The sequence below is a fragment of the Spermophilus citellus genome (genome assembly GCF_964194105.1).
Source record: "Spermophilus citellus genome assembly, chromosome: 8".
NCBI lineage: Eukaryota > Metazoa > Chordata > Mammalia > Rodentia > Sciuridae > Spermophilus > Spermophilus citellus.
In genome coordinates this window covers 88,965,919-88,989,683 of record NC_138189.1, presented here as the reverse complement: position 1 = coordinate 88,989,683, position 23,765 = coordinate 88,965,919, and the positions used below count along the sequence as shown (strand labels likewise).

General features: G+C 33.1%; 1 protein-coding gene across 1 annotated transcript in view; it reads left to right on the top strand.

Annotated features, from left to right (window-relative positions):
- LOC308654852 (bifunctional heparan sulfate N-deacetylase/N-sulfotransferase 3) overlaps positions 1-23,765 on the top strand; it is a gene marked incomplete at its 3' end in the record, with an annotated part of 134,839 nt that overhangs the window by 36,242 nt on the left and 74,832 nt on the right. The window contains exon 3 of the mRNA XM_081304544.1: positions 4,771-4,925. Coding sequence (XP_081160670.1) covers positions 4,771-4,925 — 155 coding nt within the window. The remainder of the gene's footprint in view (positions 1-4,770; positions 4,926-23,765) is intronic.

Here is a 23,765-nt window from a genome sequence, read left to right as displayed (position 1 = left end):
ATCTTTATACCTGTCCTTCAGAAACTTGAGTATTTTTTTTTTCTATTGGATATCAGCAGGGAGTGAAATTTCTAGTTGTATAGCAAACATATGATCAGATTTAACAGAAAATGATAATCAGTTTTTCAAATTTGTTTTATCAATTTATATTTTCAATAGTATCAGAGTTCTAAATTCTTGCTCTAAAATCTTATTAACGTTTGATTTTTCTTGTTAATTTTAGCCTTTCTAGTAGGCATATAGAAATGTCATATTATGTTTTTATATATATTTTTCTGATGTTTAGCATACAAGCTTTTTTCTTATGTTTATTGTCTGTTAATACCCTTTATTGAGAAGCATTTTTTTCTATTTTCTGGCTTTTATTATTGATTTATAGAAATCTTTATGCAAACATTATAAGAAAAATAAAAGAGACACAGAGGTAGAGAGACAAGATGCAGAGGCAAAGTAGCAGAATGTTAGAAAAAGCCTCTTGTCCAAGCTGACAGCTTTATTCATAATCAATAGGTTACATTAGGTCAGTGGCATCAGTAGTACATTATTGCTCATTGTGTCATTAGGCAGGTTACGGAGTTAGCAGCATTATGCAGCTTATTCCTCAGTTACATAACTGTAGTTGTGATGTGCAAGTTAGGAGCTTTGTGTAGCTCTCAAGAAAGCCCATTGTTTAAAGTTACTGTTTTGTGGACAAGTTCAGGCACAGCAGAGCTTGGTGCAACATTGTGGTTGTCTAATAAGAAATTTTGTTTATTCACAAGAGCTGAGTGCCTGAGATAAATGTTGAGTCTGAAAAGACTCTAGCACAGAGCCTCCTCATGCAGGGCATTGCTACAGCAGCTAGGCATCCTGTGTCTTTGCACAGAAATTTTCCTAGCAGCCACGCAATCTGTGTCTTTGCACAGAAACTTTCCTAGCCACCAAGCATGCTACTAAAGAAAGAAGGAAAGAATATGAAAGGTAGAGTAACATCAATCATGTCATGAAGCTATCCGAGACCCCAATCCCAAACACAGAACCCTTACAAAACACAGAGCTCTTTTTCAATTACATGTGTTACAAATACTTTTCTCTCACTGTCTGCGTAGTCTATTCACTTTCCTAATGGTGATTTTGATGTAGAAAAATATTTAATTTTAACATTTTTCATTTTACTTTTTCTTTCCTTTCTGCTACCTTTTTGTTTCTTCTTTAAAAAATACCTATGTATCACAGTAAAATGAAATTTTTCTACAATCTTAGAATTTATAAATCAGTGATTCATCTGCAAATTGAGATATAGAATGGCTAGTTTGCTCATAGTTGCACAGCTGTTGGTACCAATATACAATGTCTCTGCAAAATTCACAATAAACTGGTTTGAATGGTATCCGTGAAGAAGAAAATTTAGGAAATGAAGGACAAAGATGAAAATTAGTTACTTTTCATTGTTCATTCTGCATTTTACATTATACATATATATAATCCATTCAATTAAATTATGAATTAAATGATAAGTAATTTTTAAAATGACTTTATATTTAAGCACATTTTCCAGTAATTTTCCATAATTTTAAATGCTTTTAATTTTTTACTTTGATAATATGAATTCTTTTGTGTATAGCTAATGTGTACCTTCAAGGGGTTAACAAGATTATTAAGGTGATAATTCTTCCTATATACATTTAATATCAACATACCTGTTTTCATTTCCATAAAGGAAATTCAATAGTAACTTCATTTTTAAATAGAAGTAACACTTATTACATTTCTGTGATAAGTGAATTTTTACTTGTTTTCACGGAAGTTGCAGTGTTGTGAGAATTGTCTCTAATATATTTTATATCACACAATGTGTATTTCATCCACTATGTATTCTCATAAAACTATGTATGACTTTGCTTCTTTTTAAAAAATTTTTTTAGTTGTTGATATGTCTTTATTTTATTTATATGGGGTGCTGAGAATCGAACCCAGTGCCTTACGCATGCTTGGCAAGTGCGCTACCACTGAGCCCCAATCCCAACCCCATGACTTTGCTTCTTAATTTGAAAATTTTCTGAGCTCTAAGAATGACCTTAACATAGGAAGCTCTGAAAGCCTTATTACTCTAATTACTTAAACAAATATATAAAAGACAAGTTTTCAAGCCATGCATACCTGTAATCCCAGTAATTTGGGAGACTGAGTCTGGAAGATTGCAAGTTCAATGACAGCATTGGCAACATAGTGAAACCCTGTACAAAAAAAAGTAAAAAGGGCTGGGGATGTATCTCAGTGATAGAATGGTGTTGGTTTATTTTCTTGGTAACACACACACACACACACACACACACACACGAGGAAATCAAAACCAAAAAATAAAAAAAAATAAAATATACCCTTTTCTGTGATTATTTTAAAGATTTACTGGGAATTCCATAATCATGGTTTAAATTTCTATTATTATTGACACAAATTTCAGTGTTTATTATAACCTCAAAAATGAAAACACAATGACATATTCTAAATTACTCATTTACCGTAAAGTTCTACTACCTTGGTATAGATATATAAAGTGAAAACATTTTTCTAATGTGCAAAAGTTCAGTTCATCTTTTTAGCACCACTAAATTTGCCAATGTGGATCCCCACAAACTTAAAGCAATAAAAGAGTATTATTATGAAATCTCTTTCTAAATCTATCCTAATTTCAGTGTGCTTATTGTAGATTATTTGACATCCTTTGAAAAAAATAAAAAATTAATATACAGATAAGGAATCCCCAGAGTAAGATCAAGGACATATAGAATATGTAGTTATCAGTGAGGCAGAAAGGAAGATTTTTGAAAGAACCATAGTAGGAAACCTAGGAAAACCTAAACTCATCAAGGGAGTACAAGCAAATATTCCTGGAAACTCGATTCTCTTCTCACCAAACACTGAATGCATGAAAATTATTCCACCTGTCCCTCTCCTTTCTTACTTGTAGAAGATTTGTCCTCTATTTTTCTTTGCTTCTGCATTTCTCATAGCTCACAATAAAAGTGCCCTCTCTCTAAGCCAGGGAAAGTAAACACAGGAGAAAGCTAAGACCAAGGTTCAAAGGCTTTTTTATCTGTGTAAAATATGACAACTTACACAAAACTGTGGCCAGGGTTATCTTATGACCAGTAGAAGAATTTTTCAGTGGAAGCACATAAAATTTAATACTCTGTCTTTCAACAGTTAGATATTATAAAATTTAATTACATTGTTTCCTTTCTAAATTAATAATTAATTTTTTTATTACAAATTCTATCCTTTTACTTTTCTTGAATGTAAGGAGAAAAGCTGCACTGTCATAATAGTATAAGAATTTATTTCAGGAAAAAGTGTTACTTATGTGATTTCTTTTAAGTTTTGAAGGGTTTGTGCATTTTGGTGAGAAATAGAGATAGATATTAAGATCAAACTTCTCTTATAGTGAGCAATAACTACATCCAATGTATGTTGCTAAACACTTTTCATGTACCTATTCAATGAATCCTAGGAGTTATATAGTATGTAACTCACTTTCTAGATAGAATCATAAAAATTTAGTGGTGCCGTGGTCATAAATTATTAAGTATCAAAAACCTGTCTTAATCCTAAATCAGTTAGAGCCCAATTCTTTTGCATTAGAAAAACTGAATATTTGTTATTTATTTGGCAACTGTTAATTAGGGAGCCAAATGGCAAAAGAAGAAATGGACAGCATGGTGCTGAGGCAATCCAACCATGAACAACTACATTTCAGCTGCTTTTAATCATAATGTTTGGCAATTGTCCTCAATATAATTACTTTTTATTTATAACATCCCTAAAGTGGGGTTAAAGAAAATCAGATAAAACAGAGCTATCAAGAAAAAAAGGACAGACCTACTACTATGCCTACTATGTGAGTTAAGATAAATCAGTTGGAGGGCAGACAGACATCGTTTGTCTAACCCCTGCATGATTGCAGTGTACACACATTTTACTCATAGATTCACCGTGGTATAGAGGAAAGGGTAATGTCTGAGCTGTCTTTCTGAAGATCACTGAGATGTGTCACTCTGTCTTCATAAATAAATTTGAGCAAGGTCTAATTACAAAATGAGTAAAGGAGAAATGACAAAATAGATTCAGGAAAAGATAGTCCTATGTAACAAGGAATGGAATGCAGAAGCACCTGGCAAGAGACTTTTTATAAACTAGGGACCCTCAGTTTACTTTACCCACAATCATATTGCTGAGGAGATAGAGATCAGGAATGAATTGATTACTGAGAAATCCCAAGAGACTTTTTCCTATTTTCAGTGTGAAAATTGCAATGAATAACTGACTTAATCTTAAATGACATGGTTTCCTGAGGAACCCAAATGAATTATGAAATTATTTTGTTGTGACTGTATATATAACCCATGTCAAAATGATTTACTACTAGGGTTCTATAACAACTTTCCATACTTTAAATTCCAATGGTTACATTTTCTACTTACCCCCATTTTCTTCAAATTACAAATTGTACAAAGATGCTAAAATCGAAGAGTTTTAAGGTCCTTGGGAGTGGTTATATACATCCATCTTGCAGTGGTTATATACATCCATGTCTCTTGTTTAACCATATTAAAAACTGCTTTATAACAATCCCTGGTTTTTCCATAACAGATTTTGCTTTGTTACATTTTATGTTCAAATCCTTATATGTATGTAAGATAGTATAAATGTAATATATGAGAATATAAATTAGATAGATAGTGGCAGATTAGTGTAACTGGAATTAATTAAATAATCACTTCTCCCCTAAAGGAACTGAAGAGGAAGATGAAGGGGATGACTGTCTTTTGGGGTCTGTTGATGAGTTCTGGTGGTTTCCTCATATGTGGAGTCATATGCAGCCCCATCTCTTCCATAATGAGTCATCTTTGGTGGAGCAGATGATTCTCAACAAAAAATTTGCCTTGGTAAGTAACTCATGTTGACTATTACATTGAACTAGTGTTTACTTATTAGAGAAATGACAAGATTTTTTACTGAAAATATTTTTGAGGCTCTTGATATTTTGACGCTTGTTAAGCAGATTTACTATGTGATTGTTAAAAAGCTCTTGATATTGCAGGCTTTCAATATGTGGCTTTTGAGTTTGTATCGGGTGCATATCATTATGCTAATGCATTGAGGGCTCTAATTTAAGAGAGACTTCACAAAATTCAGTACTCAGTTATATGTCATTTCAGTCAGAGCTCCTAAGTCATGTTTTCTGTCTAGAAGGAGGTTTCTGCTGTGCTGGGGAGGTAGAAGTATACACATAAAACAATTATGCAATAAAACGAGATATTTCATGACTTAGTCAAACCTTCAATACACAAATTCATGGTTCAGAGAAACAAATGTCATTGGAAATGATGAAAGACCAGTTCTTGTGGAAATGAAATTAGGAATTTCCTGCAATATTAATAGAGTTAAGTACCAGGATGAGTTGGAGTAAAATGAGGCTGAGGGAAAAGACCAGACAGGTTACCATAAAGGGGATATGAGGTAATAAAGATTTTATCTAGGAATACTGTGGAAATGAAAGTAAAACTGTTGAAAGACAGTTCTAACATACATGTTATATAGATGGAACATTTGCTTGGTTGAAGCAAGATATACTGCTTTAGACTGAAGGGTTTGTGACTTGGGACCAAGTGTGGCTGGGCTGGCAGCAACAACACCAAACACACACACACACACACACACACACACAGAGAGAGAAATACCGTTTTTGGGTGTCAGGGATGGTTCTGAGACCTCAGCTCCTATGTTGGAAAGCAAAGAGAGCAAGGGAGGCAAGAGGCAAGAGAGAAAGCACACCCTGAACCCCTGTTTTTATTTAGGGGAAAGGCATTCGAGACAGATCCACTCAAATAAGGCAAGGGATTGGGTTTCGCAGGGTGGAGTCTTACTTGGTGATGTATTGTGGTGGTCAACAGATTGACTGACATCTTGGAAAGCTACACTAATCTCAGGAGCTGTGTGGTATCATAGGCAGAGTGAGAAGGACACATAGGCCACATAGCCCAATCAGGCAGTAACATTAGGCCAGTCCCCTCATATGATCAAATGTGCATAGCTCACACATACATAGCCCATGGATGGCTCACGACAACAAGGGACTTTAAAGAAAAGCTTTTAATAAGTACATAATGAGAGGAAATAGAGTTGCAAGCAGAGAGGGTACTAAAGCCCACTTATATATAATGGTATTGTATGAACTACTAGAGTCAAGAGCTCAAGTAATTTATCTCCATGTTATCTTACTCAAACTTATGCAAGAAAGGGTTAGAATTTATAAAATCTACTTCTTTTTTTTCTCACCACTGTAGAAAATCAAGTTTATTATGTGTAGCATAAAGAGTTCATACTTGCCTTTTAACTTAAGTGTACTCCTTGCTGGGGAAAAAAGTTTCAAAGGAAAACTTGCTATGTATTGACATTTTATTAAGAAAGAAAAATAGTGCTCATGATGTTGATATGAAAGTATTTTGATGGTATTTGCAAACTCCTGTAAGATGGATATATTTTTCCCAAAAAGTATAAACAAAAATAGTAACCATTATGTAAAATTCAGCAAATACTGTCATGATTTGTAATTGAGAGTACTAAAATTCCTATTTCAATGGAACAGGTAGACATCTGAGGCTTCTAATGTTAGCAGTGTTAATTAGTAAGAGATGATGATGCAGAAAATGACTTGGTAGTTGCTTCATAAATCTGTAGTAAAAGGGAGAAAGGAATTTGTGAGAAAGGGAAATATGTAAATACAGTAGAAGAAAGCAATAATAAAAGATAAAATAATGAGAAGTAAAGAGGGGGTTTGTTGTTTTTTTCAAAGCCTTAAAAGTATCTTGTGTCAAGACAGATTTGACAAAAGATATGGCATTCACTGTTATGAAAGAAGAGTAGTATATAGAATGATAGGTGTTTGATTATTATTTGAATTAATAAATCAGTGAATGAATCAACAAATGCCAATATTATGTTCATATTTAAAATGGCTGTAAATACTTGAGTACTTGTAGTGAAACTAGGCTTATATGCATTTTTGAAAATTCCTAACTAAAAAGCATCATAAATGGAAAGAATAATTCAAAATCAGAATCTAATAATTTTTCACCTTCTAATTGCAGTATCAAGCAAAGATTTCTGACAAAAGTGATGTCTTACTGGATGTTGACAATCCAAATCATGGTTCTTGAGGCAGTCGTAAAGGATCTTTGGAAATAATACCAAATGTATTTTTAATGTTTAATCAAATATAAAACCACTGGATGGTTGCGGGGTGTCAAGAGTAGACAGGAAAGAATACTGCATCAGGAGTAGTTGGTTCCTAGCCATAACAGCACGAGAAAAAATGTATATGTTAAGTATTTGAGAACAGTGATTAGCACATAACACCCAGTAGATAACAGCTACTGTTCTTATTTATTTGTTTTTATTTATATCATTTTATTTAATAAAATAATAATGCTGCCTTCAATTTTTGCTTGGGCTCCTAAAGAGTTTGAAGTGACAGGAGGGACAGTCTCCTTAATTTTAAAAGTTTATTTGTACTGAAATGATATTTGCATATTGTGAATTTTGTACAATTTGTATATATGAGTTAGTTAACCCATTTACTTTTCATTTAATGCATTAAGTTTCCCAAACCACATTGCTAGTCTATTTGAGGATGTAATGAGACAAGATGAAGGGTTTTAGTTTGTTATATGTTCTATACTATTTCTTTTAATTCTCACAACAACACTGAATTTTAGTTGTATTTATTCTCCATTTGTAGATGAGGAAAATGAGAGCCAGAGTAGCATGGTGACTCAATCAGTGATTATAAAGCTTCCTGAAGGTAGAATTAAGACCATAAAACCAAGTCTTTTAATATTACATAAATTGTGTCACCATGTCTCCAATACACAGGTATAAATCTAGATTTCTCTTCTGCCTAGTAATCAAAGAGAATATATGGTAACCTTGGTAGTTTAAGGGAAACAGAAAAGTTTAGGTGGAATTCACCTTTTCCTTTGGGTTCCCTAAAGGTTCTTATCATAGACAGATTCTAAAATGATTCAGGAGACAAACAACTGAATCTGAGGAATTTTGCATATGACTAAAGTTATCAGTAGAGAAAAAAATCAGTGAAAAATTGAATTAAATTCTGTCTCAAATGTCTACTTACTAGCTGCATCAAGTAAATTATTAATATGTTAATTATTAATAATAAATTATTAATATTGCTTTTCTAAATTGATTTATATCTTGTTTCTCTCCATCTTCTTGGAGGCTCTGGATTTCAATATGAGCATGAATGATTTCCAAAGGAGAAATTAAATGAACATGCAAAGAAGCAATGTGCTCCCTTAAGAGAATATGGGCATTCAAACAAGAATAGAGGTCATGGGTGCAATATTCAAATGGTGATTATATTAGATGACATTTAAAGTACCCTTCCAGCTAAAAGAATCTGAGAGTATAATTTAAAACTCTGGTCCCCTGCTTTCACTATCTACAGCCAAACACCTGTCTCTTACATTGAGTATTAGCAAATACATCTGATTTATTATCCTTTTGCACAATGTGGACATTTCTGATTCACAAAGGAATTTGAAGTCCATTTAATTGGCTTTGAAAGCTCTGTCTAATAGCTTATTATTGAAGGTCAGACAAATCTGTTAAGCAAATTTGCATTTGATGACTACAGCCATCAAAAGAAATGTAGCACTACAACTTGCTTAGAAAAAACTTGTAGTTGCCAAATATGGGCTAATTGAGGAATTCAATTGAAATTTTAAGGGGAGACATATTTTTGAAAGGTTACCAATTCTAAGGTAAAAAAATTATTATTATAACATTAACGATTGACCTGAAATACAGTTTGAAATATCTAATGTATAGGCTTAAAAATAAGATAAAACCATCATTTGGAAAGTAAAATAACTTTGTATTTAAACTTCAAAAATTATCAGTAATATGTAAATCTCAACTGAATAATTAGTTCTGACTTTTGGCAAATAATGGTAGTTTATGTTTTATTTTTTTATATTTTTAATTTATTTTGTGTTGAGGAGTAAGCCCAGAGCCTTGTACATGCAAAGCAAGCATTCTACCACTGAGATACAACCACAGTTTCTCAGATTAATATTTAATAATACAATAATTAGTAAAGATTTTTATCATAGATTTCTTCCAATATCCAATTAATATTGTTATATACAATATTACTAGTAGAACAATGTTCCTGAAAACATAAGGTCTTTTTGAGTATTATACTTTTGATTATATTGTCATTTTTAAAAATAGTGTCATTTTTCCTCCCTCTTTTCCAAGTTCAGAACAACCTACTAATTTATATCCACTGGAATATTTGTTGTCAATTATACAGAGTTTTAGATTAGTGAGCACATTAACTTTTCCAATATGGGAAATAAAGGTTATTTAGTATCAAAATACAATATAAAATATTTGGAAGGCTTTCTGGCTTGAGGAATATGTGATAAATTTTCAATTAGCTTGCTTGCCAACTGGAGAAGAAATAATTCCTATAATTTTTATTTCAATAAAGCACTTTATTAAAAAGGACATTGTATTTTCATTTTATTAATGCTTAAAAAGTATAATTTTAGTGATCTGAATAGAAGTGGAGAATTCCAATCAGGATGCAGAGTCCACTCTAAATTTATAGACCACTTCATTATTCTGAGCAGAATGACCAAAGTATATAATTTACTTCATAAAATGAATGACTGAAAGAATTTGAACAGGGCAAGAGATAGAAGAGAGGACTAAGGGATATAGTATCAAGGCTGATACTTAAAGAGTTCTGGTATGGCTGGGAGTGGCGGTGCATGCCTATAATCCTGGATACTCAGGAGACTGAGGTAGAAGGATCACAAGTTGGAAACCTACCTTAGCAACATAATGAGAAATTCAGCAACTCAGTTAATCTTTGTCTTAAAATAAAATAATAAAAAATAAAAAGGACTGAGTGGTAGAGAGCTCATGGGTTCAGTTGTCAGTTCAAAAAAAAAAGAAAGAAAAAGAAAAGGTGAGAACTAGTATGGCCATGCATATCAGTTATTACAATGTGACAATACTACTATCACTAACCTCATTACCATCTCACATCCTTCCCTAAGGAGTCCCAAACCTTGAAACTATTAAGCAACTAAAGGGATCAAGCTGGTCCAGAATGAGTCTCTAGCATCCAGTTCTAATTCTGGAGCTGGCAGCATTCTGATTCGTCAACATAATGGCAGGCAGGTTGGTAAATATCTTAAGTACCATTGAATACAGTACTTTAATATAATCAATCAGTCTTAAGACTTAGGATTGGATCATGAAGGAAATCACAGAAGAGAGAATAGAGTCTTATAGATTTAAGAAGTATGGTTTTCTAATTAAAATTTATGTACACAGAAGGGTGCTTGATATCCAATAAGTGTTCAATGAATGATTACTTGATAAAAGTAAATATTTCTTGGGACTTTTAAGATTCTGTTCATTATGGTCTTAAAATGTATTATTATTTTAAGTAATTATTATATAATATTTCTGGTATTATTTCTGTGCTGTGGCTCAACAGATCAGGAGACAACTGACATTGAAATGAGTTTATTATTAAGATTTCCCCAAGAGGGAGAGGCATGTCATACTTGTAGAGTTACACGAAGAAGCACCAGAATTAGTTAGGAGGCAGAGTGGACAGTGGGGAAATATGCGCAAGAATACTGTGATTTGGTTAGGAATGGTTAGACAAAGCAGGGGGAGCAGCTACTTTGAATATGTTCAGTGGGTTCTGAAGTATAAGGGCTATTTCTAATTCCCTGGTCATAGGCCTTGAGATGACTAAAGCAAGGAATATTTTGATCAGTGCCTGAGAACCTAATAAAGGAGATGGTTGAGTATAGAGGGTCTGATTTGGTTGATTTGCATTTGAAAAGTATGTTCTCAGGTAATAGTTTGCTATCTCTAGGATTCACTGGTCCTGGAACTCATAGTCTCTTTAGAATTAGCCAGGTCCCAATATCAAAGCATCAGAACTGCACAAAGTAAAAAACATGATTAATAAATTTCCTTAAGTTTCTCTTCTTATGTATCTTGAAGCATTCTATAGGTTTTCAAACACCATCATTATCCCAAATGTCATCATTGAATCAGTTCTAACTTCTCTTTCCCCTTCCTAACAAATGTTGTGGTATACTAACAATATATTACACTGATTAGATATAGATATACCTATATCTATATATGTATATCTATCTCTCTCTCTCTCTCTCTCTATATATATATATATATATATATATATATGTATATATATATATACATATATATATATATACATACATATCAGTGAAATATTTTTTGTTCTGCATGTGCAATTTACTTCTATTAATATAGCCAAAGATCACACTGATTTTGTTAAGCCATTATATCACACCTCTGTTTCTGTTTATGAGCTATTTATTAGGCCTTCTTGTATTTATTTTGGTACAATTTATTGCATTAAGTAAATGCTATCCTTGAGATTACTGCTGTCCCTTTAACATTTTGTATTTCTTATATATTCACTGTTTCAGTATATAACCATCCTGTTAAAGATTCATTTTGTTATTTAACTTGCTTTATATTTTCCCACTTTGTGTTATACCTATAATTTATAAGTATGACTTCTGCATTTCTGTTAAGCTGTTGGTAAATTTGAATGTAATAATATCATAGCTAGAGAAATGTGGTAGATAAATAAAGTTTTAATTCCAAGGTAGCATAAGTGCAGTAGTCACCATTTTTTAAAATAGTTGGCCCATAAACTGCAAATCTGTTAATTCAACTAATATCCATAAGGATTATAAAAGTATGTCAAGGATCTTTCTAAAACTGAGAATGAAGATATGTGTGGCATTATTCTGACACCAATTTAGAACTTGTATTTTAAAAGGAATTTACACAGTAAAGGCATTAATCATAATTCCTTATAATTATTGCTTTCTTCTTTGTTACTTCTCAGTAACCTGTCTAATAATATCTTCTAAAATTTCTTCAGTTTGACATTAAGCTCATTGATTTACAGATTCCAAAATGCTCTAATTTTTCTCCTGTTTTGAAAATTTCACATATTTTCAACTTATGCATCATATGTTATTTCTCTTTGATTAGTAAAATGATTTGCACATCACATCTACATGCTTTATATTTTAGTTACCTTAAAATTTGCCCTTCTAAGCTTGAAATATTTAGTATATTATAGTTAATACTTTATCAAATTGCCTCTTTATCTAATTTTATGTTTATCTCGTCATAAAAATCTTAAATATTTTTCTCTTGATAAATCAGAGAAGATAAGCAGATAGTTTCAACTCTTTTAAAACTCTGTTGTCAATTAAAATATGTCAAACTTCTCTTCCTCCCCCACACAATCATGTAAACTTATTTTTTGTTAATCAGATTCTTTTTTTTTTTACATTTATTTTTTAGGTGTAGTTGGGCACAACACCTTTATTTTATTTATTTATGTTTATGTGGGGCTGAGGATCGAATCCCAGGCCTTGTATGTGCTAGGTGAGGGCTCTACCACTGAGCCACAACTTCAACCCCTAGATTTATTTTTGATTAGCAATTTCTGGAAAATAAACTTATTCTGAGATTTAATCTCATTGGCATTGTTTTACTACCTCTTTAATTTGTTTTCTTTGTTTTGTTAGTTTTTGTCATTGGTATGTGAACTTCCTTTCATCTCTTAAAAACTCTAGCATATACCATATTGAACATTTATTGTGTGGCTGTAACATCTATTAATTTAATAAATGTATTTACTTCTCTTATTAATATTATATACTTCTCTTCACAACCCTCTCATTATCATCTTCATTTTCAAAATGAGAGAGCTGGGACTAGCCTGTGCAGGTCTCAGGCGCACTGCAGGGTAGACACCCATCAGAGCCTAGCCTCTGGTGAAGGATGACCCCTTCTGACCAGCAGAGCACCAAGGGAGGTCAAGCCCAGTGGCAAAGATCCACTCACACCAACTTGCACAGGACCCAGATCTAGGATTCAGTAGCATTCATTGAGGGACACCAGCAGTGTCTAGAAGCCCAACATTAAGGTGAGGTACAGACAAACTGCACGGGTACTACAAGAATATAGGGAAGAAACTGTAATAACTCAGATCCATACTGCAAGAAAGGAAGACACATAGACAACATGAAAACAAAAAGGGGGAGGAAAGTGCCCCCAAAACAATCCAGGACAGTATAATAACAGAATCCACGGATAGCGAAGTTGATGAAGTGTCAGAGAAGGAGCTCAGAAGGTTCATAATTAAAATGATTTGTGAATTAAAGAACTACCTAAATGAGCAAATACAGGCAAAAATTGATCATTCCAACAATGAGATAAGAGAGCAAATACAGGTAGCAAAAGATTATTTCAAGAGAGAGAGAGAGATTCTGAAAAAAAAATCAGAAAAATTTGAAATGAAGGATACAATAAATCAAATAAAAAAACTCAATAGATTCAATCACTTGGAAGAAAGAACATCAGATAATGAAGTCAAAGTATACAACCTGGAAAATAAAGTTGATCACACAGTGAAGATAATTAGAAACCCTGAACAGAACATCCAAAAATTATGTGACAGCATCAGAAGACCAAATCTAAGAGTTATTGGGATAGAGGAAGGCAAAGAGTTTCAAATAAAAGGAATGCACAATCTTTTCAATGAGATAATATCGGAAAATTTCCCAAGTATGAAGAATGAATTGAAAACCAAATTCAAGAGGCTTTCAGGACACGAAATGTACAAAATTACAACAGATCTACACCAAGGCACATTATAATGATAATGCCTAGCATACAGAATAAGGATACAATCTTAAAAGCTTCAAGAGAGACAAATCAGATCACATATAGGGGGAGACCAATTCCTATCTCAGTAGATTTTTCAACCCAGACCATCAAAGCTAGGAGATCATGGAACAACATATACTAAGCTCTGAAAGAAAATGGATGCCAACCAAGAATCATATCCAGCAAAATTAAGCTTTAGATTTGATGACAAAATAAAAATCTTCCATGATAAACAAAAGTTAAAAGAATTTACAACTAGAAGTCTGCACTATAAAACATCCTCAGCAAAGTATTCCATGAAGAAGAAATGAAAAACAATGATGAAAATCAGCAGAGAGAGGAATTACACTAAAAGAAAATCTAATCAGAGGAGAAACCAAGTCACGTTAAATACCAAAAATAAACAAAAATGGCTAAGAATACAAATCATGTCTCAATAATAACCCTGGATGTCAATTGCCTAAACTCACCAATCAAAAGATATAGACTAGCAGATTGGATCAAAAAAAAAGTGGGGAGGGATCCAACAATATGCTGTGTCCAAGAGACTCGACTCATAGAAAAAGACATCCACAGACTAAAGGTGAAGGTTTGGGAAAAATCATACTACTCACATGGACTGTGGAAGCAAGCAGGGGTTTCCAGTCTCATATCAAATAAAGCAGACTTCAAGGTAAAGTCAATCAAAAAGTATAAAGAAGGACACTACATACTACTCAAGGGAACTATACACCAACAAGACTTAACAATTATAAATACATATGCCCCAAACAGTGGAGAATCTATGTTCATCAAACAAACTCTTCTCAAGTTCAAGAGTCAAATAAACTACAACAAAATAATTTTGGATGACTTTACCATACCTATTATTCAATAGATAGATCATCCAATCCAAACAAAAGCTTGCAAAAGATAATCTAGAACTCAATAATACAATCAATAACTTAGACTTAACTGACATATATAGAATATTTCATCCTTCATTGAGAGAATACATTTTATCCTCAGCAGCACATGGGTCCTTCTCTAAAATAGACCATGCAATATGCCACAAAGCAACTGTTAGCAAATATAAAAAAGTGGAGATACTACCCTGTGTTGTATCAGATCATAATGGAATGAAATTAGAAATCACTGATAAAATAAGAAATAAAAGCTACTCCAACATCTGTAGAGTAAATAATATGCTACTGAATGAACAATGGGTTACAGAAGACATCAAGGAAGAGATAAAAAAAATTTAGATACAACATACTGAAATCTGTGGAACACTATGAAAGCAGTTCTAAGACGAAAGTTCATTGAATGGAGTTCATTCTTTAAAATAAGAAAAAGTCAACAAATAAATGACTGAACATTATATCTCAAAGCCCTAGAAAAAGAAGAACAAATCAACACCAAAAGCAGTAGAAGACAGGAAATAATTAAAATCAGAGCTGAAATTAATGAAATTGATACAAAAGAAACAATTGAAAAAATTGACAAAACAACAAGTTGGTTCTTCGAAAAATTAAATAAAATTGACAGACACTTAGCCATACTAACAGAGAAGGAGAGGGAAAACTCAAATCACTAACATATGTAATGAAAGGAAATATCACAACAGATACTACAGAAATACAGAAGATAATTAGAAATTATTTTGAAAACTTGTGCTTTAATAAAATGAAAATACCAAAGGCATCAACAAATTTCTAGAGTCATATAATTTGCCCAAATAGAATCAGGATGATATACACAGTTTAAACAGATCAATTTCAAGTGACAAAATAGCAGATACCATCAAAAGTCTGCCAACCAGATGGATACACAGCTGAGTTCTATAAGACCTGTAAAGAAGAACTAATACCAATTATCTTCAATTCATTTCAGGAAATAGAAAAAGAGGCAGCACTTCCAAACTCATTCCATAAGGCCAATATCACTCTGATTTCAAAACTAGGCAAAGACACATTAAAAAACAACCACAAAAACTTCAGACCAATATCTCTAATGAACATAGATGCAAAAATTCTCAATAATATTCTGGCAAATTGAATACAAAAGCATATCAAAAAGATCGTGCACCACAATCAAGTGGTATTCATCCCAGGGATGCAAGTTTGGTTCAACATACAGAAATCAATAAATGTAATTCATCACATCAATATGCTCAAAGATAAGAATCATATGATTATCTCAATAGATGCAGAAAGCATTTGACAAAATATAACACCCCTTTATGTTCAAAACACTAGAAAAACTAGGGAAAACAAGAACATATCTCAACATCATAAAGGCTATTTGCTAATTATATGATTCTATACCTAGAAGACCCTAAAAATTGCACCAGAACATTTCTAGAACTAGTAAATGAGTTCAGCAAAGTAGCAAGATATAAAATCAATACCCATAAAGCAAAGGCATTTCTATACATCAGTGACTGATCCTCAGAAAGGGAAACGAGGAAAACCACCCCATTTTCAATAGCCTTAAAAAAAAAAAAACCTTGGGAATCAACTTCACGAAAGAGGTGAAAGATCTGTATAATGAAAATTACAGAACCCCAATGACCAAAATCAAAGAAGACCTTAGAAGATGGAAAGATCTACCTAGCTCTTGGATAGGTAGCATTAGTATTATCAAAATGACCATACTTCCAAAAGCACTATATAGATTTAATGCAATTATGATCAAAATTCCAATGACATTTGTCATAGAAAAAGAAAAAGCAATCATGAAATTTATCTGGAAAAATAAGAGATCCAGAATAGCTAAAGCAATCCTTTGCAGGAAGAGTAAAGCAGGTGGCATCACTGTACCATACCTTAAACTGTACTACAGAGCAATAGTAACAACAACAAAAAAAAAGCATGGTATTAACACCAAAACAGACTGGTAGACCAATGGTACAGAACAGAGGACACAGAGACTAACCCACAAAATTACAATTAACTTATATTAGACTAAGGTGCCAAAAACATGCATTGGATAAAAGATAGCCTCTTCCACAAATGGTGCTGGGAAAACTGGAGATCCATATGCCACAAAATGAAATTACAGCCCTATCTCTCACCATGAACAAAACTCAACTCAAAATGGATCAAAGATTTAGGAATAAAACCAGAGACCCTGTGTCTAATAGAAGAAAAAGTAGGCCCTAACGTCCATCATGTGAGATTAGGCCCCAACTTCCTTAATAAGAGTCCTGTGGAGCAAGAATTAAAATCAAGAATCAATAAATGGGATGGAGTCAAACTAAAAAGTTTCTTCTTGGCAGAAGAAACAATCTGTGAGGTGAATAGAGAGCCTACATCTTGGGAGCATATCTTTACCCCTCACACATCAGATAGAGCACTAATCTCTAGGGTATATAAAGAACTCAAAAAGCTAAGTACCAAAAAAACAAATAACCCAATCAATAAGGGGGCCAGAGACCTGAACAGACACTTCTCAGAAGATGATATACAATCAAACAACAAATATATGAAAAAATGTTTATCATTACTAGCAATTAGAGAAATGCAAATCAAAACCATTCCAGTCAGAATGGCAGCTGTTATGCATACAAACAATAATAAGTGTTGGCGAGGATGTAGGGAAAAAGGTACATTCATACACTGCTGGTGGGACTGCAAATTGGTGTAGCTAATATGGAAAGCAGTATGGAGATTTCTTGGAAAATTGGGAATGGAACCACCATTTGACCCAGATATCCTTCTCCTTGGTCTATACCCAAAGGACTTAAAAACAGCATACTACGGGGGACACAGCCACATCAATATTTATAGCAGCACTAAGCTAAACTATGGAACCAAACTAGATGCCCTTCAATAGTTGAATGAATAAAAAAATGTAGTATGATGTTCTCCAACTCCATCCATTTACCTGCAAATGCCATAATTTTATTATTTTTAATGCTGAGTAATATTCCATTATGTGTATATACCACAGTTTCTTTATCCATTCATCTATTTAAGGGCATCTAGGTTGCTTCCACAGTTTAGCTATTGTAAATTGACCTGCTATAAACATTGATTTGGCTGAGTTACTATAGTATGCTAATAAAATCTGACTTTTTATAGTGTTCTCTCTTAAATAGATGTTCATATGATTTATGCAGTTTTTTTTGTGTTTGTGTAACCCGCACCATAAGCTTTACCTTCCTGGTCTGTATTGTAAATATCAGAGGTTATGCAATAATTATATAAAGTAAACATCATCCATCACCAACTTCTATATTCTTTCAGGAATATCAAAATCCAATTAAAATTTGTGCTAGATTCCTAGTTTAATCAATCTTGTACATTTCAAGAAGATTAAATGAGTATGAAAGTAGTCTGGGAATTGAGACTGTCCCTGAATCATTTGTAGCTTTTTTATATATCAGTGACCCTGGAGGTCCGAATAAAACTCATTGTTCCAAACTGAGAAAACTACATTAAAATAAACCTTCCTCTTCCTTCATTGTATCCCTAGTTAATTTTCTTTTTAGTTGTTTCAATATAGCATAAAAAATAAAGCCTCATAAATTCTTCATTTTACAGCTATGTAAACTTTCCTTCTTTTGTTTCACCTGAATAAATCTCAGTGATTTAAAAAAAAAAATCAGCCTATGGCAAGTATAAGTGTTTACATCATACTTTTGAGTATTCTCAAAAGCACATCCTTTAGTGTCTTGTTTGTTTATGAGACACTCAACAAAGTTATGACAACACTTCAAAAATTTTGATGAGAACTTAAAAGAAGAAAACAACATGCCCTGTTAAATGGAGAAGTACTTAAATTAAGTTATATAGTTACTAGCAAAGACTGGGAAAGAATCTATTGCATGACCCCCAAATAAAGTTTTCTTAGAAATTACAAAAGAAATTGAAGTTTTAAAATAGAGTTATGCACATTTTATAATCGTTTTTTCAGTACCAGTACTAAATTTGTAGCTCAACTTTGTTTCTGAAATTTATTTATGCATTTGACTTACTGAATATGATTTAAACTCAGCAAATAAATAAGCTGGTTACTTGCAGCAAATTGAAGGATAATATGTGGTGTCAAGGGAGGGTTTTAACTGATATCATTGCTATAGTCTTATCAAATTTGTGGTATACCTGACTATTACTTACCTCCCATTTTACAACTAATATCAATTGATTTTGTCAGAAGAAATTTATTTGGTTTCTACTTCTACTTTATACATAATGTCAATTTCTTTTCAGTCTAAATTTATACTCTCAAGTAAATCTGTTTTTACATACAATTGATCATATACTGTATTTTTCAGAAATGTCTCCTCTTAAATAAAAATTCTAATTTCTTGGTGGCAGAGTGATAGGTTATCTTTGTATTTTTTTCTTTTTTTTTAAAGAGAGAGTGAGAGAGGGAGAGAGAATTTTTAAAAAATATTTATTTTTTAGTTATTGGTGTACACAACATCTTTGTTTTGTATGTGATGCTGAGGATTGAACCCGGGCCGTACCCATGCCAGGCGAGCACGCTACCGCTTGAGCCACATCCCCAGCCCCTTGTATTTTTTCTTAATTACTTGTTTCAAAAAGAAAGAGGAAATGTTAGTTGAGTAAAAGAAAATTAGCCAATAATTTTGTTTATTTATTTCAGTGTCTAAAACTGTGAAAGAATTAGTTTTATTATGCCTCTTTGTTAAGTGAGGGAATTAAAACTTGGTAAAGCTACATGGTCCTCTGGTCAATGAAACTGAGCATTGAGACTGAGCCAAGGACTCATAAATGTATGTTTTCACCATTAAACTGTGCTGCTGTCTGTCTTCAGCCTTCCTGGTATGTTGATAATTTCATTATCATGGTTTTGGTTTTCTTTAGGTCTAGAAATGAGATTATTTTCTTAATATATAATTAAACACTACATACACTCTTCAGAGATAAGTAACCTCAGAGTGATAAGGTCACACTTCTGTTTCTTTTTTTTTTTTATTTATTGGATGTTCACAACATTACAAAGCTCTTGACAAATCATATTTCATACATTAGAATCAAGTGGGTTATGAACTCCCATTTTTACCCCAAATACAGATTGCAGAATCACATCGGTTACACATCACATTTTTACATACTGCCATATTAGTGACTGTTATATTCTGCTACCTTTCCTATCCTCTACTATCCCCCCTCCCCTCCCCTCCCATCTTCTCTCTCTACCCCATCTACTGTAATTCATTTCCCTCCATGTTTGTTATCCCATTCCCCTCATAACCTCTTATATATAATTTTGTATAACAATGAGGGTCTCCCTCCATTTCCATGTGATTTCCTTTTTTTTCTCCCTTTCCCTCAAGCCTCATGTCTCTGTTTAATGTTAAACTTTTCTTCCTGCTCTTCCTCCCTGTTCTGTTCTTAGTTGCTCTCATTATATCAAAGAAGATATTTGGTATTTGTTTTTTAGGGATTGGCTAGCTTCACTAACCATAATCTGCTCTAGTGCCATCCATTTCCCTGCAAATTCCGTGATTTTGTCATTTTTTAGTGCTGCGTAATACTCCATGGTGTATAAATGCCACATTTTTTTTTTATCCATTCATCTATTGAAGGGCATCTGGGTTGATTCCACAGTCTAGAAATTGTGAATTGTGCTGCTATGAACATCGATGTGGCAGTATCCCTGTAGTGTGCTCTTTTAAGGTTTTCAGGAAATAGTCCGAGAAGGGCAATAGCTGGGTCAAATGGTGGTTCCATTCCCAGCTTTCCCAGGAATCTCCATACTGCTTTCCAAATTGGCCGCACCCGTTTGCAGTCCCACCAGCAGTGTACAAGAGTACCCTTTTCCCCACATCCTCGCCAGCACTCGTTGTTGTTTGACTTCGTCATGGCTGCCAATCTTACTGGGGTGAGGTGGTATCTTAGGGTGGTTTTGATTTGCATTTCCTTGACTGCTAGAGATGGTGAGCATTTTTTCATGTACTTGTTGATTGATTGTATGTCCTCCTCTGTGAAGTGTTTGTTCATGTCCTTGGCCCATTTGTTGATTGGGTTGTTTGTTTTCTTATTGTCTAATTTTTTGAGTTCTTTGTGTACTCTGGATATTAGGGCTCTATCTGAAGTGTGAGGAGTAAAAATTTGTTCCCATGATGTAGGCTCCCTATTTACCTCTCTTATTGTTTCTCTTGCTGAGAAAAAACTTTTCAGTTTAAGAAAGTCCCATTTGTTGATTCTTGTTATTAAGTCTTGTGCTATGGGTGTCCTGTTAAGGAATTTTGAGCCCGTCCCCACAATCTGTAAATCGGAGCCAACTTTTTCTTCTATCAGACGGAGAGTCTCTGATTTGATATCTAGCTCCTTTATCCACTTTGAGTTGACTTTTGTGCATGGCGAGAGTATGGGGATTCAGTTTCATTTTGTTGCATATGGATTTCCAGTTTTCCCAACACCATTTGTTGAAGATGCTATCCTTTCTCCATTGCATGTTTTTAGCTCCTTTATCAAATATAAGATAGTTGTAGCTTTGTGGATTAGTCTCTGTGTCCTCTATTCTGTACCATTGGTCCACCCGCCTGTTCTGGTACCAGTACCATGCTGTTTTTATTACTATTGCTCTGTAATATAGTTTGAAATCTGGTATCGCTATACCACCTGATTCACACTTCCTGCTTAGAATTGTTTTTGCTATTCTGGGTCTTTTATTTTTCCATATGAATTTCATGATTGCTTTATCTATTTCTACAAGAAATGCCATTGGAATTTTGATTGGCATTGCATTGACCCTATAGAGAACTTTTGGTAATATCTCCATTTTGATGATGTTTGTTCTGCCTATCCATGAACAAGGTATATTTTTCCATCTTCTAAGATCCTCTTCTATTTCTTTCTTTAGGGTTCTGTAGTTTTCATTGTATAGGTCTTTCACCTCTTTTGTTGGGTTGATTCCCAAGTATTTTATTTTTTTTTGAGGATATTGTAAATGGAGTGTTTTTCCTCATTTCCATTTCAGAAGTTTTGTTGCTGATATACAGAAATGCCTTTGATTTATGTGTGTTGATTTTATATCCTGCCACTTTGATGAATTCATTTATTAGTTCTAGTAGTTTTTTTGTAGACCCTTTTGGGTCTTCTAGGTATAGAATCATGTCATCTGCAAATAGTGATAATTTAAGTTCTTCTTTTCCTATTTTTATGCCTTTAATTTCTTTCGTCTGTCTAATTGCTCTGGCCAGTGTTTCGAGAACTATATTGAATAGAAGTGGTGATAGGGGGCATCCCTGTCTTGTTCCAGATTTTAGACGGAATGCCTTCAATTTTTCTCCATTCAGAATGATGCTAGCCTGAGGCTTAGCATAGATAGCTTTTACAATGTCAAGGTAAGTTCCTGTTATCCCTAGTTTTTCTAATATTTTGAACATAAAGGGATGCTGTACTTTGTCGAATACTTTTTCTGCATCTATCAAGATGATTATATGATTCTTATCTTTAAGTCTATTAATGTGGTGAATAACATTTATTGATTTCCGTATATTGAACCATCCTTGCATCCCAGGGATGAATCCTACTTGATCATGGTGCACAATTTTTTTGATGTGCCTTTGTATCCGATTCACCAGAATTTTATTGAGGATTTTTGCATCTAGGTTCATTAGAGATATTGGTCTGTAGTTTTCTTTCTTTGAGGTATCTTTGTCTGGTTTCGGAATCAGGGTGATGTTGGCCTCATAGAATGAATTTGGAAGAGCTCCCTCTTTTTCTATTTCCTGAAATAATTTGAAAAGTATTGGTATTAATTCTTCTTTAAAGGTTTTGTAGAACTCCGCTGTATACCCATCCGGTCCTGGGCTTTTCTTGGTTGGAAGTCTTTTGATTGCTTCTTCTATTTCATCTATTGATATTGGTCTGTTTAAGTTGTGAGTTTCCTCCTGACTCAGTCTGGGCAAATCATATGACTTAAGGAATTTATCGATGTCTTCACTATCTTCTATTTTATTGGAATATAGGTTTTCAAAATAATTTCTAATTGTTTTCTGTATTTCTGAAGCGTCTGTTGTAATATTGCCTTTTTCATCCCGTATGTTAGTAATTTGAGTTCTCTCTCTTCTTCTCTTTGTTAGTATGGCTAGGGGTCTGTCGATCTTATTTATTTTTTCAAAGAACCAACTTTTTGTTTTGTTAATTTTTTCAATAGTTTCTTTTGTTTCAATTTCATTGATTTCTGCTCTGATTTTAATTAATTCTTTCCTTCTGCTACATTTGCTATTGTTTTGCTCTTCCTTTTCTAGGGCTTTGAGATGAAGTGTGAGCTCATTTATTTGTTGTTTTTTCCTTTTTTTGAGGAATGACCTCCAGGCGATGAATTTCCCTCTCAAAACTGCTTTCATTGTGTCCCATAGATTCCGATATGTTGTGTCTGTATTTTCATTTATCTCTAAGAATTTTTTGATTTCCTCCTTTATGTCTTCTGTAACCCATTGATTATTCAGTAACGTATTGTTCATTGTCCATGTGATGTAGGATTTTTCCTTCCTTCTTTTATCATTGATTTCCAGTTTCATTCCATTATGATCTGATAAAGTGCATGGTATTATCTCAACCCCTTTATATTTACTGAGGGTTGCCCTATGGCATAATATATGATCTATTTTTGAGAAGGTTCCATGAGCTGCTGAGAAAAAAGTATATCCACTTGATGATATATATCCACTTGATGATATATTATATATATGATATATTCTATATATGTCATATATATATGACATATATATATATGATATATATATCATATATATATATATGATATATTCTATATATGTCATATATATAATATATCATATATATGTATATATATGATATATTCTATATATGATATATTCTATATATGTCAGTTAAGTCTAGGTTATTGATTATGATATTGAGGTCAATAGTTTCTTTATTCAACTTTTGTTTGGAGGATCTGTCCAATGGTGAGAGAGGTGTGTTGAAGTCACCCATGATTAT